Source organism: Anopheles bellator, chromosome 1, assembly GCF_943735745.2.
Source record: "Anopheles bellator chromosome 1, idAnoBellAS_SP24_06.2, whole genome shotgun sequence".
NCBI lineage: Eukaryota > Metazoa > Arthropoda > Insecta > Diptera > Culicidae > Anopheles > Anopheles bellator.
This window is the reverse complement of record NC_071285.1, coordinates 31,672,089-31,689,564: the sequence shown is the minus strand read 5'-3', so window position 1 is coordinate 31,689,564 and position 17,476 is coordinate 31,672,089. Positions and strand designations below refer to the sequence as shown.

The 17,476-nt window shown below is 44.0% G+C and overlaps 1 protein-coding gene across 1 annotated transcript; it reads left to right on the top strand.

The window, feature by feature from the left end:
• Positions 1-11,060: 11,060 nt before the first annotated feature.
• On the top strand, positions 11,061-13,173 carry LOC131215433 (UDP-glycosyltransferase UGT5-like). Its single transcript, XM_058209821.1, has 6 exons — positions 11,061-11,110; positions 11,199-11,400; positions 11,464-11,551; positions 11,628-11,823; positions 11,911-12,759; positions 12,825-13,173. The coding sequence occupies exons 1-6, from the start codon at positions 11,061-11,063 to the stop codon at positions 13,171-13,173; spliced, it is 1,734 nt and encodes a 577-aa protein (XP_058065804.1).
• The last annotated feature ends 4,303 nt before the right edge of the window (positions 13,174-17,476 follow it).

The following is a 17,476-nucleotide window of genomic DNA, read 5'->3' as shown; positions in this document are numbered from 1 at the left end:
AAAAGGATTTTACACTAAATCACTTGACGGTTGACGGAGTTGGAGGGCATTTTAATTAAAATGATTTGTTTGGAACCGTTCCTGCCAAAAAACGACAAAGGAAACGTGACGGACCTTCGATGCCTGATGTCTAGACTGCTCACTATATATTAGGCCAGTTTTTGTAAAATTCGTCTTGTAAAGAAGGTAAAACGCAGCACATATTCTGTAAATGTTGACGTCACTGCTTCAAAATCGGAAAGATGGTTTCAACTTCAAGCGAGAAGTCGTTCGGTTTGGACTTCCTATTCAGACATTAAATGGGTGGGTGGTATGAGATATTGGTGGGTGGGTATGTTTAACACAAGCAATTCCCACTATTTGTGTGTAGGACTTGGTACTTTTGCACTGTAAGTATTCCAACGTGCCATGCACTTTGTGGAATCGCACATGATTTTGGTGCTTCCATCGCGACTGGCAAGGTGCTATGCGAATTAAAAAATGGCAATTTTATTGGCCAGATGGTACTGTCTCTCTGTACGCCATGTTTAAGCACACTTACCACGGACAAGAAGGGTCCACACGCCAATCCCTCCCAAGGGTACGGAAATGTTTTCGATTTCACTTCTGGTCCACGGACAGCGGCATTGCATCAGCGGCCGCGGTCGTGTGTACGCAAGGCCGGGACAGCGGAATTCTTCACGGAGCAACAACGAAAACAAACTTCTTCACCTTCGACCCACTATTTCAACACTTGACGCGACGTTCTCGCAAACAGCTGCTGTCGAGGCTGTAACGTAAGACTAGTAAAATTACAACACTGCCTTCAACCGCGGTCACGTCGATCTTCGTCGGCCCGAAATCTATCCCTGGCAATTTCCATACGGAAAGGATTCACTAGGATTTGTGTACATCCAAACTCGTCACTGTGGTTCACGCACGAGGTTGGCACGATAATCTTGGGATAAGAAAGTTGCCAATTAGAATGACTGCTTCGCGGAAAATCCCCATCACACCTGGCCACGGCCGTAACCGACTATTGTGCGGATCCCTTTCGTGCCTTCCGAGTAAAACACTCCCGGGTTTTGCGGCCAACAATCACGCCATTCGACAAACAAACGCACACACAAGCATACGGCCCTACATACACACAATCGCACACATACATCGAAACCTGGAAATGATTCCCCACGAGCAGACGGCGAATGCGCGACGAAATGCCGAACAAGTCGAGTTCGCTGCGTGCGAGGAGATGCCCACCGACGCGCGCGTACCCAGAAAAAGTTAATTTCCACAATGGGGCGGATTCGGCCCAGCCCGCCCGCCCGCCAGGCGCTGACCGGACCGGAAGCGGATGAGCCAGCAGCGTGCAAACACGATCCGAGCAAGCGCTGCCGGCCTCCTCTTCGCAGAAAATAATTTTCACCACCTCACAATGCCGACCGGCGACCTGCGGCACAGCCAGACACACCACACTGTTGTTTGTGACACTGGCTACGGAACAGAGACCGAAAAACAAACACTACCGAACACCGAACTACGTAAATGCTGCGCTGCGACTGAGAGCAGCGGTCGCTCGCGAATGGCCGCAGTGGCGCTGGTTTCGAGCGAGAGCGACTCGCGGTTTCAGAGCAAGGGAGCCTTCTACTCGACTCGCGGGCATGATGAGAGATGAGTAATATTTTAATCAAAACGGGTGACACAAGGTCTGGTGCAACTTTCGATGGATCGCGCTCAACTGCAGTATGATGTGATGAACTGACGCCCAGATTGCTTGGAACAGCTTGCTTATCCCGAAAAATATTTGAAAGTAGAAAGGCACCTTTGCCGAGATACGGATCATTTAACGCGCTCCGGTCTATTTTGGTCTCTATCATTCTCCCGGGTGCGTGTTCTCTGAGAGACCGGGACGCCTTTGTTGTATCTCGGCAGCGAGAACGCGTGATGAACGAGCTGTGCGTCGATTTCGTTTTTCACCGGCGGCTCTGCAGTTCACAGCGGGGCCTACTAAGATGAATGAAAGTATGCGTGCGCTCTCCGGACGCACTCTCCTGCCTTCGAGATTCATCCAGAGATGCTCTCTCTCTCTCTTTCACTCTTCATATTTTATTTTGCCGGCTAATGCCTGTCTCATCCCGGTTTTCGTGTGTTCGATCGAAGCGGCGCTGCTAATGGTTTCAACTTGTGCACTGCTCCCGTAGCTGTGCATCCCTGGCCACAGAGGGCAGGAAATGAATCAATGGATAGCCAAAGAACATTAAAATCCAAATCCGAGCGAGAGAGAGAGGGAGAATAAGAGAACGGCACACGAATGGGTTGGTGGAAGATGGCGAGACCGCGACGAATCTTCTTCGCTTTCGACCGAATGCCGATTGTAGAAGGCGCGCCCTCCGCGGCGCGATCATGTCCATACCACACCGCCTGCCCAGCATACTGGACCCCCTCTGAGTGCAGTTCGACGAGTTCTGCGGAGGTGTCAAAGATCGGTTTCTGTCTGGCCGGGGCCGATGGAATTTCTTTGTGTGTTTTAAACGGGCGATCACTGTTTTACTACCAACAGTTCCAATATCGACAAGGGTTCATTTTAATAGAAAAAAAATATGGTTAAGTTACCAATCTCTACCGTCTACCAACTCCAAGGGTTTTTTGGGGGATTTGGGTTTATATTAGAATTTCTCCACGGCGAGAGCAATTTAACCAGACTTTAACATTGTGCAGGAAACAATGAAACAAGGTTCAGCACTGATCGATAACTCTAAATAAAAAGCGAACAAATCTCAAGCTAATACTTTGAGATTGATTCTATGGCCGAAAATGATGTTCAATGTCGAATAGAACTACCGCTGAATCACAGTCATTTCGTCATTTCGACATTTGAGGAACTCTATAAAATGCTTACTATTTCCTCCGATCAGTTCAGGCATTGTGAGGAACTGCAACGAACCGAGGCATAAAAGTGCACTAACCTCGGGCACCCGCATTTCCCTACGGTGTGATGGTCGTAGTGTGGCACCCTTGATCGCGATCGTGATCGCGATCTTCGTGGTGTTACTTATCGCCTACGGCGTCTGCCGAGGTCGCTTTTGCGCCAGCCACCGAAGCTCGACCGGTTCGACCAACCAATGTCGCTACATAAAGCTATAAAACGGCTCCGTTGGCCGAGAAGACGGAATAAGAGTGTTGTGTTCAACGTTACGTGGCGTATGAAGTCCAAACAATTGGAACGGTGTACATTGAAGTTGACGTCAAGTTAAAGAACTCTACGAAACGCGAAGAAGTGTATCTGGTATTGTGCCTTTGTGATGATTGAGCAAAAACCCGAAAAGAATATTGGATTTTAGTTTCGTCAAGGCACAAAAATTGTACATTATGAGTCGTTGGCGATGTAACTGAAGCTTACGGCAACATCGAAACGGTAGTTGCTGAAAAATCCAAGTGCGTTATTTAAACAGTTGGAAAGACACCGAACCAAACCGTAAACACGCCGCACACACCAAAACCCTCAACGGCGCCCGAAGCCGCTCGTTGGAAGTAGTGTGTTTACCTTTCTTCCGAAACTACAAGGAACCCGTAACGGTTGAGCGTGTCACCCCTCAGAGCTAGGTTTAAATATGAGTGAGCATAAACTCAAGGAGAAGACGACGGTAAAAATAATCATTGCACCTGAAGCGGCGTGCAGTTTGGCTCTAAAAATGAAACAGAACGAACTGTAGCCACAACCTGTTAACCTTAACCCAGTCACCGGAAAGCGTTTATCACTTGCGGCTACTGGCGGCTGACGAATATTGCTCCAGACACAGAAGATTGCGAATGCCGCACAGTGATTACGCGGATCATAGCGCAAAAAACCCGATTTAGAACAGTAGTATGTGCTGGAAGTGCTGTTGTGCCAGATCCAAATTAAATTGTTTACTAATTGGTCAGTGGGCCTTCTGTGGATACCAGCAACATTTACATCACTATCCATAAGCCACGCAGCGAGCAGTCGGTACAAATGGAAACGATGATGTAAACTTAATCCATCTTCCTCATGAGCTCTACCACAACCCCTCTCGGGTAACACTCGTTATTAATCGGCCTGCCCTTACCACGCACGATCCCCGTCCCGACCCTGACCAAAGGTTCCACTGACCACGAGCTACTGACCACCTTCATTGTGGCGAAATTTGCCGGCAGCCATTAATCTTTTCCCGTTAATTTTCCGCCGATTCGGATGTCCGAATGTGATTTCTTGCTGAATAATGTGTGCCGTGTGCCACGTGTGTTTGGCGATGGGTTGATTAATCCCGTGGCATCGCGATTACGAACCCGAACTAGGCGGCGGTGGGTGTGATGAATGAAAAATTACGAGTAAACGCCTTTACATCACGGTTGCGAATCATTCGAATGTTTCAAAATTGAGCAACATTCCCTCGCAGAAAGTCAGAACACTGTGAGGGGCTAATAACTGTCGCAATGCTTTCGCCGAACAGGGTGTCGGATGCGTGGTTGCGCAACCAAATGATGATAACATCACCATTTTGTGCTTGTGTGGTGACTCATCGGCTAGCCAATAGATGTTGTTGGCCAACAACAACGTCCAACGACGAACGGTTTCTTGCAGTCTGCGAATGCACGTCCGGTCACGTTGGTTTGTATTTGTTGCCAGTATGCAAGGTTTTGCCGCGGCAGTTAACGGTTTGTGTTGTTTTTTTTATTTTTTTTGTCATAGTGGGAATGTAATAAGTTGTAAGAAGGTAAAATTAACTTGCTTTAAAGGGAACACAACTGTTGTGTCCCAATTTTTAAGGTGCCCTTCAGTTCTCCTTCAACAACAAAAACCCATTTTGTCCATAGCCTTTCTGTGCAACAAATACCTGCAACCTTAAAAAGAATCTTAACATAAATTTAGAGTTGTACCACTGAGTAAGAATTTTGTACGAATTGTTATGAACGAACATAACTGCAAACTTTTTCAACGTCCACGTTTGTCATTGCTCAAAATAAACATATGCCTTCCTTCCCTCGCTCGCACGTGGTGTGCGTTCCGAGAGATCAACGTTAATTTCGTTTCAGTGAAGTTTCCTTGACACCTCGCCAATCACCAACGCCACGAGCACCTCTTTCCGGGCCAGGGGCCTTTCGGGCCGAGAGGGTTTGTGACAAACAGTTTGAATGAAACTTCCCGGTGAGTTCGCAGAACATCAGGACTTGGGGCGCCAGAGAAAAATAAATGTCAACCCATGACGTCATCTGCCCAGATGAGGGTTCGTGACATCGATGACTGGTCGGTTTTTCGCATAAAAGGGTAACCCGAACACGAAAGTCGCGAAGATTGTCATGAGCCGAAAAGCCAGCGGTATCGGTGGCAAAACAATGTACTTTTGCTTTCGTTCAAATGTTGTTTAGCGTTGTTTGAGTTGTGATGCTTTCATGTTGCTGGACCACATAACACATGATTGTGATTGTTGTAACGGGTCGTATGAGTGACGAAAAGTAAGAATGCACGGTGGTAAATTAATTTCCGGCCAGCTTTTATTCATTGCTCGCATCCTTTCCATAGTTTATTTTACATTACTTTTCGTACTTGTGAGTTGTAATAAATACGTGAGATATTGTCAATAACGCCCTTGGTTGTCATAATCATTTTCAGCAACTTATCGCAACGAACGAAACATCTAGGAACGTGATTTTGCTTGCCCAAACTGTTGGTCCTGTATGACGAGCGCGAATGAAAGGTGATCCTCGACTTGCTTCTTGACCTTCAAGTACAAGAAGCCTTAATTGAATTGCATTTTCTCAACGATCTGATAAATCATAGTTCACTGGTAAATGTTCCAAGCCACAGCCATCTTAAACTGTAATATTCCACCGGCAAATGATCATCATATCTACTTCCCAATCAACTATCCAAAATATCGTATCCCGGCAATTAAATTAGCAATGTCTGATACCATCTAGATGGTTCGGCAGTGTGTTCACGAGTACATTTTACGGAGCATGTAAGGAATACAAAAATTTCATTATCCGAATATAAGGAATTTAGCGCCTCGTAAAATGTCACACGCTAATAATTGGGAGTCGTAAAGTGCTGCTTCCCTTGCACGGTGTTTACTTCAAGCATCCAGCGGGAGGGATTTTATGTCAGTTATGGTGTCTTTTATCCAATAGGCGGTGGTTAAGAATTCGAAATGACGGCCCAAGCTTCACTGTTTTCAGATTCACGCTTGCAAAGATACACTCCCTGTTGCGGTGGATGCCATCACGAGTTTGAACCATCGGTATGATGCTTTTGCATTTTTAATTCAAAATCAAATCAGATGGGTGATCAGCTTATGGACTAGGGGCCGTGATATGGCCAAAAAAATTTCGTCTATGATTTGAGAGCTCAAGCAGCTGCATGAACAATGTTTTTTATGACCCTATGCGGAGACTATGAGTTTATCTAAATACTTACCACTTTAATAATTGCATTCGGTCGGTCGTTGTTCACGTAAACTTCGGACGTACTGCTGTAATGATCAGCCATCCACTTGCAAGGCAAAAATTACTGTAAGATAATATAAGATTAAAAAATGCTATGACTGAAAACTCTACATAAAGAATTACAATACAAGACAAGTAGTGGCATGAAGTAATTTCTGTCCTAAGTTTTCATTGTAAGGTATCGTATTGTAAGGCATGTGTAGTTTAGAAGAATAGACAATTGTTGTTGGTTAGGATTCAAAGATTACAAAGAGGTGTAAGTCCTTCAAGGATTTGAGCGGCAATTGTAAATCATTTAGAAAAGAAGATACACGAAGGAAGCAATGAAAGAAAGTAAACGATAATCCGTCCCTAGAAAGATTAGTTTAACGATGTACATGTGCATTGGTGTGCTTATATATTTAATCCTCCTTTCAAAATCGACACAAGCAAGGCGCCGACGCATTACTTACGCTTTCCTAACTCGACAAATAACAAAATTGATACGTAACAATCCACAAAACTAAACCTAAACCGTGAACTATGTTTTGACTCGAAAGCCAGGCTTCTGGCGATCCATAACCAATTGCCGTTTGCCGGGGAGAACCCATCTGTTATTTTTAAGGATCAACAATGCGATGACCTAAAGTTTTGTAAGCCCTAACATTTTGCAACGGTCACCACTTTCATGAAGACGGTTAATTGTTTGATTCGAATTTTATTGGTCACCCAAAAGAGACAACGCCTCTCTCCGTCCACTTGGACACACACCGAACCACGGAACGAAGTTGCAGAAGATCAGTGGACTGATTCTGCCAGTATGATGCCGCATGCTAACCATATGGCTATGATTTTATGTTTGATGATGATCTATTGAGCTTCTTCGTTGAGTTATATTTACGCGATGAATCATCGCTATTGCCGGGTTCAGTGCACATCGTGCTGGGATGCGGACAACGAAGAACGCTCTTTGGGCTGAGAATCGTGGTAGGCGTGCAACAGAAACTCATACATTTAGAGCTGTAACTGTTGAGCAACATACGTCAGTGGCTTGCCCTACATTGGAGACCCACAGTTGGCGTTGGTTGTTTAGAACATGCCACGAAAGTACACCGAATCATCTGGACCTGTCGCCAATGCATCGCGAGTAGTGATTTTGTGTTTTCCTCATTTTCTGCTTATGCTGAAAAATGCGTTCATATACCGAGGGAACAGGAACATTTATCACCAACTCTCAATTCAATAATGTATATCTTATGGCTACATTTTTCCTCGGGATTGTGAAATTTATAATGCAATTGCATGTTTTATCAAATGAACGGTGAGTGCTTGGACGTGGACTTTTCGGACCACAATTAATATCATGCGGAAGGTGTACTTTGCTCAATGAACACATAGAGAATGCATGTAGAAATGAGAATTTTCTTAAAGATCGCGAACTAATGGTTAAGATCGTTACTGATTCGGAAGTCCCACCGTCGATCTTAATCTCCTCGGAACCTCGGATCACTACCGCTAATACAGTGATACAATAAACAAATTCAAGACTACATTCGGCCAACATGCGTGACTGTTTGCATTGTCGTGCATGAGGTCAAAATTTGATATGAAACCCAGCCGTGACAACATCCACGAAGCACTGAACGGCATACTACATGCTTGAGGCGGATCAACAATTTGATTGTTTGTTTGTTTTTCCTGAAACGCAAGCATAGATTGTGCGACCGAAAATAATGCCATTGACCTGCATTTAGTTTGTACGAGTAATGCGCCGTAACAGCGTTTCTGTCAGGACCATCGCTCAACTCGGACGGAGTAAGTGGACAACCCTGTCGCGAGATGCCCATGAGACTTTACACAATAACTCTACATTATTATGGAAATACCGTTGGGCGAAATGAAACCATAAGTCGAGAAAAAAATCCACGCATGAAATAACTCCATTTGCACTTAATTAAATGCCCCGGAAATGACTTCAAACGGCCGGTTGATTCAAAGATTACCGCAGAAGCATCTGCAGCAAGAATCTGCCAAATTGCGCCCGACACGGACAGTCTGCGAATAAACGGTACTGGACAAGAATTTGTTTCGTTGAACGTACATGTTTTCGAGTTAGTCTGTTAGCTACGGTTAGCGTAAAGCTATGTATTAGTGTGCTGAGTTTGATTTTATCACACGTTATTAACCAATAACCTGTACCAACAAAACTTTGGATCTTTTAGGTATAAGATTGTCCTTTCCAAAATACAATAATTATTTTTAATATTGTTTCTTTTCACTGTTATGAAAACAGTGACACATAAAGCACACAAAAGATTCAGAAAGTATACCAGGACAATTTAATCCAATGTTTGAACAATTAACATATTTCCAGTGTAAATTTATTTAAATTGATTTGCAATTGCCTACTTACTCGGGTGCTCATAGAAAAGCTGAGTTATCAGTACTCAACAACCGACAAACTTAAGACAAACAAATTGCGCTTCGTACTTGAAAATACTCCAAATCAAGCATTTGAACGCAGTTCCTAATAACCGTCTTTCAGTCATCAGAACTCTTCTGGCGATAATGTGAAGTGCCTACGACACCATAAGAGGCGTTACTAAGAATAAATCATCGAGTGACAGCACTCTTTGTAAATAAGTTACACAGATGTGGGATTGTGTTATGATACATACAGTGAGCCGCTTACGATGAGTCGGTGGCCACGAAAGGCACTGACGTCGTTGACGCAATAACAGTTCAAAAGGCATTTGGACACTCTTTCATTGATGACGACATTGAAAGCAGAATTTCTACTTAATTTTATGGGGTTTTCATTTTTAAGACTCTCGTGTGGGGGTGATCATTGGAATGTACAGCATAAATCTTTGTATTGGATTCAGTAAATGTGTGAAATCACTTGCGTGGACTTCATGTTCTTTAAAACGTACTACATGGCAAAACTTTCAAAAGCTGAAATAGATTTTACTAAGTGTCGGCTCGGATGTTGGAGCCATGTAAAATCAGTTACAACATCAGTTAGTTAGTAAATTAGTTACATCAGTTAGTGATTATTATACAAAATTTCCCAAAGATTTAAGCCGCTAAAAGGTAAATGATACCAACTGAAATTACGAGGTCTTGACCAGGTGTCCGTTACGCGAACGCAAATGAAAAATATTGTAACAGACAAACAGAGGGCCAAAGGCCAGCCATGTTTAATCTATCGATCTAATGAGCACAGATTTCTCTTCTTGATTAAAGAAATGGTTACTTTCATTAAAGAACAAATAATGTTACAAATACCATATTAATGTAACTTGAAAGTGGAAATAATAGAAACCGAAAAACCACGAACACTTCTAATTATAAAAAGTTGTAGCATGTCAAATACAAAAGATAAAAAATAATAGGACATGTATAATCTTTCATTTTAAGATGATTCAAATGTTTTCTTATGGTAATATAGTAACTGCATGCCATACACATAGTATTTTTAAATCCAAAAAGGAGATCTCTCAACAAGACGATGTTAACCTTATGCGTTTCATGTGCATGCCACGGTGCAATTTTCATCCCACCCAGAAAGATCCGTGGCAAGACAGAGGGAATAGGCATCCTCGTTTGCACCACATTCGAGGTAAACATGCGTCCTTGCATTGAGGAACACGCACATGCACATATCGACAATACCTCGCCCCGTGTTGATAATTACCGTGCCGACCACCAAAAATCAGCTGGCCAGGTGGAACGACCAGACCCACGAACTCTATTGATTCATCAGGAAGAGGGAAGTGGGACGTCGTCGACGCTCCTTCCTAGGACCCAGGCATCGGGAAACAATGCGCGACAAGGTGGAAATGATCCGTTTGACGGCAGATGGCCCGAAAATTTGGGTGCGTGTGTTTCATGCATAGCGCAAATACGATGAGTCCATTCTTGCTGGAAAACGCATTCGAAACACAACAGATGATCAGCTTCGAGGGACAATGCACCGGGCAATGCTTGCCGATGTTGCTGAAGTTGGATGCCAGTGCCGCTGGATAAAGTTGGTCAAACAAAACCTGCAGGGATTTTGGGAAGGTAAATAGGAGAGCTGGCCTCGGGTCATCGTGGGTCGAATGTCATCGTCCGTATTTGTGGGGTCGTTGAAAGAGCATATTCCCATTTTAAGCACCTGGGCCTTCTAGGGCAAGCTCGCAACTTGATACTAGTGAATGCAAAATGTTCGCAATTGCAGATTTCACGGCACGCTCGAGTTTTGTTTTGCTTCTTTCAAAGAAACGAACTGTCTCCTTCGAGCAACTGTTCTAAGGGAGATATCAAGTTCTGAAACCTACCTTTATAATCTTGGCGACAGACCCAAAAATAAAAGAAAGTTAGAATAAATTACAAGAAATCAGCTTACAATATTCAATATCTAGAGCTGGCAATGCCTTAACGAGCCCAATGCCTACTGTGTCTCATTTGTGAGCAATCTTTGTTTTTAAAGTCGGGAAAAATGGCAATCGTTCCAAGTCGGGAAGCAAAGAGTCAAGCGAAAAAAAAATGCAATGTGGCTGTGATGCGTGTAACGCGACATTCAAACTCTCGACCGCAGAGCCGATTACGTGGAGCGTCAGAATTTGACGGTTTTGGACGAATGCTTATCGAGTATGTTTCGCTATCAGCAGCCGCTCGTCACGTTATCAGTAAAGGCGTTTGAGTAACGAGTCTGCACCATACGGGGTATCGAGCGCCGGAGAAATCGAACGTTGGAATCAGTTGATGTCGAAAACTTGAACGCCAAGCAGACTAAAAAACCTTCCCAGTAACTGCGTCAATATGGGCTGCAAATACATTGGAACTGCTGTTACAGCGTTGCTTTTGCTGACTGTCACGCAACCTTTTCTAGTGAATGCTGCAAAGATTCTTGCCGTCTATCCGAGCATCAGCAAGACAAACTATATCTTCGGACAAGCATTATTCGAAACGCTCGCCGCTCGTGGACACAATGTATGAGGGTAAATCTTTGGAGTTAGGATGGTGCTCCGGAACTGATCCTTTTTCTTCCAACAGGTGACAATCGTTAGTCCGTTTGAGGTACAGTACACCCAGCAGAACATTCGACAGGTAAGGATAACTGGGCTATTCAGCCACGTTGAAGGTGGGTAGCGCACATGGTACGTGAGTTGTAATTTTTGATAAAATGGAATGGTTCGTTCTTTGCCGCTTGCTTGCAGATTACGGTCTCAATGCCAACGTGTTCACCAAAACCGACAAGTCCAGTTTCTATGGAAACACTAATCTGATCTACGGCACCGCAGCCATGGCCGATTACATTCTCGAGCATCCTAAGGTCCAGGAGTTGCTCAAGAATCCGGCCGAGACTTTTGACTTGCTCATTCTGGACCAAGTTCTGTGCGAAAGTCTGCTCGGGTAAGTAGAAGTCATGGAGTGTTGCTCACCCCCAGCCCCCTGTCGACAATCTTATCGAGTTGGGTTATTCTCCGAAACGCTTTTTAGCCTAGCTTATCATTACGCCGTGCCAGCGATTGTGTACAGCGCGTCGGCTCCGAATAAGTACACCAATGAGATGGTGGCCAATCCGCACAACTCCGCGTATAATCCGATACCCTCGCTAGGGTACTCCGACCGGATGACACTAGTTCAGCGGGTGTGGAACACGTTCGTTTCAATATGCGAACAGTTTAACTATAAGTACTTGTACCTGCCGTCCCAGGAAGCCGTTTATCAGCGCCACTTCCTACGCACGGGCATTCCACCGTTGCTCGATCTTATCCACAACGTTAGCTTGGTGATGGTGAACAGCCATCCTGTGATTAATTTTGCTCGTCCCTTGGTGCCGAATATGATCGAGATTGGCGGAGCTCATATACGGGATTTTGAGGATACCGGATTTTCTCAGGATGTTATCAATTGGGTCGAGAAAGCGACCAAGGGCGTAATCTACTTCAGTATGGGTGCCAATGTAAGGTCAGCAGATTTTCCTTACCATCTGCTCGATGCTTTCGTTGGGGCGTTCGGAAAGCTGAATCAAGTGCTAGTGATCTGGAAGTGGGAAAACGCAACGCTCGCGAACCAACCGGGCAACGTTATCATAGGTCCGTGGATGCCTCAGCAGCAGCTGTTGGCTCATCCGAACGTCCGGATACACATCACGCATGGTGGGCTGCTTAGTATGATGGAGACGGTTCATTATGGGAAGCCGGTCCTTGGACTACCGCTGGCGGGTGATCACGAGATTCTCATCAACCGAGCAGTCAGAGAAGGATATGGCTTACGGTTGGACTATCAAAGTGTGACAGAAGAGATCGTCCTGGAATCCCTTCAACGAATCTTGAACAACCCGAGGTAAGTTAGGCAGCCCGTCAGGTTTGACAGAGAGCCAGAATCAAAGAACTGCCTTTCTTCCACAGCTACCGTAACGCAGCTCTGAAAGCTTCTCGCCATTTTCGCCAGCAACCACAAAAACCGATGGAAAAGGTGATGTACTACATTGACTTCGTACTGAAACAAGACGGAGGAGTAGACTACCTACGCAGTGGAGCGCTCTACCTATCCTTCTGGTCGCGTCAGGTTGTCGACGTGGCCATCATGGCGATTCTCATCATTATGGTGCCAGTGGGGATTTTTGCTTCGCTCGTACAGCACATTCTGCGAAAAACGCATACCGGGAAGCTGCGGAAAAATGCGCAACCCGAGGAGAACAAAAAGTTTACACACGGAAAATCGACGACCAAAGACGCTAAAAAGAAACGGAACTGAAAAAACGGATCAAAGTATCAAACGTAGTTGGTTTCATGTGTGTTCCTTGTTTTCCATGTCCTAACTGTTAAGCTGTTGGAATTTGTTAGGCTATTATTTTACAGTAAAATACTTGACGTGCCGTAAGTCAAGTGGAAGTAAATTAATGCAACCGACGACTGCTGACGGTTTAGTTTGCCACATAAAATAAGCAAAACAATGTGGGGAATACAGTTATGTTCGCGTCGCACCGCACTATGAGCAAATAATAATGTCATTTATGGTGAAACCCCTAGCAGATGACGATACCGTTCTGGCCAGGAACCTTTAGTTTGAATGTGTCAACGATGGCCATTCAACAAAAATCGCCTAATAACGACAAACCTCAACGGCTAGACTATGATCGGCGACGTTTCTGTTTTTTCTTCCATCAAACTACGGTGCGCTGTAGCGAACCAAAATTTCATTGACATCAGCATTTTATGCTGCCATTTCGTGCCCGTGCGGTCGGGCAAAGCGAATATACATCCGGTGTTGCTAGAGACCGGACACCGACACTAGAGGGTTTCGCAATCATAATGGTTCATTGCGAAGCCTGTGCTAACCATGTCCACCGCGATTGCAAGCTAAGGGCATCAGAACGACATAAGCGGCTTAACTTACAGCCGACAAAAAGTAAACTTTTCTGTAGCCAAATGTTCCTACTCCGAAATTGGCCCGAGTGGTGAATGTGTGTTTAGCCAAAATGTTGACCGTTTTGTACCATAGAGGACGTTCGTCTTGCGTTGTCACTGATTTCCAGAAAGATTCATCCACTCAAGGTTCGTGCATCCGTTTAATGTGTGGCAGACGACGGGACGTGCTAGGTAATGACGATGAAGGATTTTTTCGACTCATTCTTCGACCCATCCATTGCGCTGCATTGCATACGGCTCTACTAAAGGATCCGCTACTACCGTCAACTCATCGGGATCAGGAGTAAAAGATACCAAACGCAAATCAAAGTTAGGGGTCAAGACATTTTGGGAACACGCTGTGACCATCATTCATTTTGCCCGCTGTCCCTGGAGCCGTTTGGGCCACAAGCCTTTCAGTATTAATTACTATATACTGATTATTTATGTTGAAATTCCGTCTTCTGACACTGCCTACACTCTCTACGGAAAATGAAAAGTTTTTCAAGAAAGACAAGACAAACAAGATTTACATTACCATTTGTCCCGGTAATGGTGGCGATCGGAATTGCATTATTTTTAGTTCCTGTTTAGTTTGTTACACAACTCACACTGGGAGGGGAGACTTTTGGGTGATATCTACCTACTAATGCGTTCCAAGAATCGTGTTGGGGAATATTGAACTCTGCTTATTAGTGGAAACCTTGACATTCTTGCGACAGGCAAAGATTGAATGATCTCGTTTGGATCATCATATCTCGTGGCACGAAGCATCGAAAAATGTCAAGCGTGTCAGTTCGCCGGGGTACAGGCCGGATGCTTGCGTTTGATGATTCGTCGATTGATTTCTTCCTGTCGATGCTAAAGACGAAATCGAGCCGAAAAGAGCTGCTCCAAGAACAGGGCCACATTATTGCCGCGGTACATGCTTCATGCTGTTTTAAACATGTTTACGTCAAAGAAATGAAAAAAGCTTTGCGCAATACGGGCATATACATAAACACCATCAGCATATCTTCGAGATTTTAATTTCCCGCGCCAACCCGTGGTAACGCTTTCAACTGGGTTGAATCTGTTTAGCTGATTTTGTTTGGTGCTTGCGTGTGCCAGTTTCTCGACGTCCTCGCAAGAGAAATGGCCGCCCGACATAATCGAACAAACGCTGCACATTTATTTTCAAAACAAACTACGTCTGCCGCGCCACCACAGGATTCGGCTGTCGGTAATAATAACTGGTACTCGGCTGCCATGTGCATTTATTACCCGGTACTCAACTCAAAATGCCCTTAGCAGGAGGTAACCAGAAAATCTTTTAAACACAACCGAAACATAGCAAAAATCGCCGAGGGGGTTTGTTTGCTAATCAACACGCGTTTGAGGCAACGAAATGAAAATTAATGTGAGGCCAATCGCCGATACCGTTATCCATTTGCCGGATATTAAAACTTCTGACCCTAGCAGATGAAAATGTACGAGAACCATGCACGCACCATCCGCCAACCAGCTGCACTGTGGACCACGGGCTCAAAATCGAGATGCAGACTTTCGATAAGGAATGCAACTGCAACGGCAAAGGCGTTGGGCTGAGCCCATGCCTCAATGAGTTGGTGGTTTAAACGACAAAGCGAGTCTTCATGCGGGTCGATTGATCTTCGCTGGAAACTGTTGAAGACTATCAAAAAAAGGGCACTGAGTGGTGGAGGAGCTAAATTGAAAGTGTCTGTTGGTTTTCTGCTTGATGCTTAAAATTAACTCAATCCGATATTGGGTTTGTTTTGTTTAATTTTTGTACTAATCTACCGGTTACAGCATCGTCCAAAAAATCTATATCGTACGAGGCAGAGCAGTGTCGTTTCCAAACGGTCCTGTTTCGATATTTGAGCTTCCGTACGTGTCCCGATCCCAAGTCTGGTGGTGAACGTTCAGGTAGCCAAACAGTAACTGAAAAAAAACTCTCAAATAGATTTCATTGATGAAGAATGGAATCCTTGTGCAGCTTGCTTTTCTACCTGCTCATTCCCTTTCCAGCATGTTTGTCCCGCGAAAGGTTCCAAAACTGGAGGCGCCATTTGCACAGGACGCGCTGGCTATCTCCGGTGTTGATTTTAGATTTCCAATTTTTATACATCTCGTTTCGGTTTTGCTCCTTAATGAATGTGGCATGTGGTACAATCAGAAATACAAATGAATGTTTTCTGTCTTGCTCAAGTGTCTTTCAAAAAACGGTTTTTTGTATATTTCATCAGCTTTTGTTTGATAGACGCCGTTGGAAAGTGAGAGAATTAACGAATATTCATAAGCTATCTTTTAAACATAAAATTTTCTCCAAAAATTGCTACAAAGATATCTGCGGAGCTTGGTACCATATCAAATTACAAAATCCATGCTGTGAATACCGTTCGGCTCTTGAAATAGGAGCACGGTAGCGATCGATGGTATCGCAACTGTTGAAGAAGCGAAAGAAAAAGTTCAAGAGCCCTAGAATCAAACGAGTGGATTTTTTTTATTTATTCTCCGATTTTTTCTACATTTTAGCCAGCAACCTGAGGAAAGTATCAGCTTACCGAACTGCAATGAAATAATGTGCAATCGAAAACAGGTAAGATTTATGGCATTGCAGTGGTAGCTTAACAGAAGTTAATTTCAGTGTGTGCTAATTTATGACTACTTGCCGGTAAGATTCGACATCTGGCCACTTTATGCCGTGGCCTGGCAGCCACTGTTCAGGATTCTGCACAGTAGAATAGGCTACCCGTACACAAGGCAGCTAGAAAGGTGTTCATGTGGTTTACTTTTGGTGATCTAACCAGAAGGCGGAGCGCAATGGCAAAAAAACAATTAAAGATTTTTCGGTCTGTTACGGAGGGTTGAATCGTTTTTTCTCCACATAGGTTTTCCGGATTGGTGAATAAATCGGTAGCTATCTCCTGCTGTGAATAGGGTACACGGCAAAAATATTATAATAATTATCAACACGACGATTACTTTGACTTAAAATATGAAACAGTGTTCGGAATCGAAGGGTCGATAAATAAGAGCCGCGCAGATATGAGTACGGTTTTCATGCGCGGAATCGTGCTCAGTATATGGAAAATAGTTGTAAAATGAAAATGTAAACTATAAGCGAAGTTCCTATAACTCCTATAATACGTTGCAAAGATTTTTATTACTCGCAGAACAGTTTTGATAACTTATTTTTTATTTGGAAAACTGAAGTGCTGGTGAACTAAAACATTCAACGTAAAACATTTTGATCATATGGTAACCTTACTGCAACCCTAAATTATCTCAATAGGATTAGTTTTCATTTGATGCAAATTAAACCGTCTCTGCATAAATAAATCTAAACATAACCTAAGCTCAGCATAAAAATATATATTCATAAACATTTGAGAAAATATAGAAAAAACAGCGAAAAGAAGGCTACAAAAATCTTATACCGACAAAATAAATCTTTATATTACGTACTAAAACTCGTCGGACTTCAGGCTCGGAAAACTAATCGAGGATCACATCACACCTAAGAGACATAGGTTTTATTTGGGTCAGTGAAAATACTTCAACTCAGTAGGTGATCTACGGACGGGCGTTTCACTGATTTGTGCCGACATAGCAGGGGTGCAACTATGGAGAATATGGAGCGGCGAATG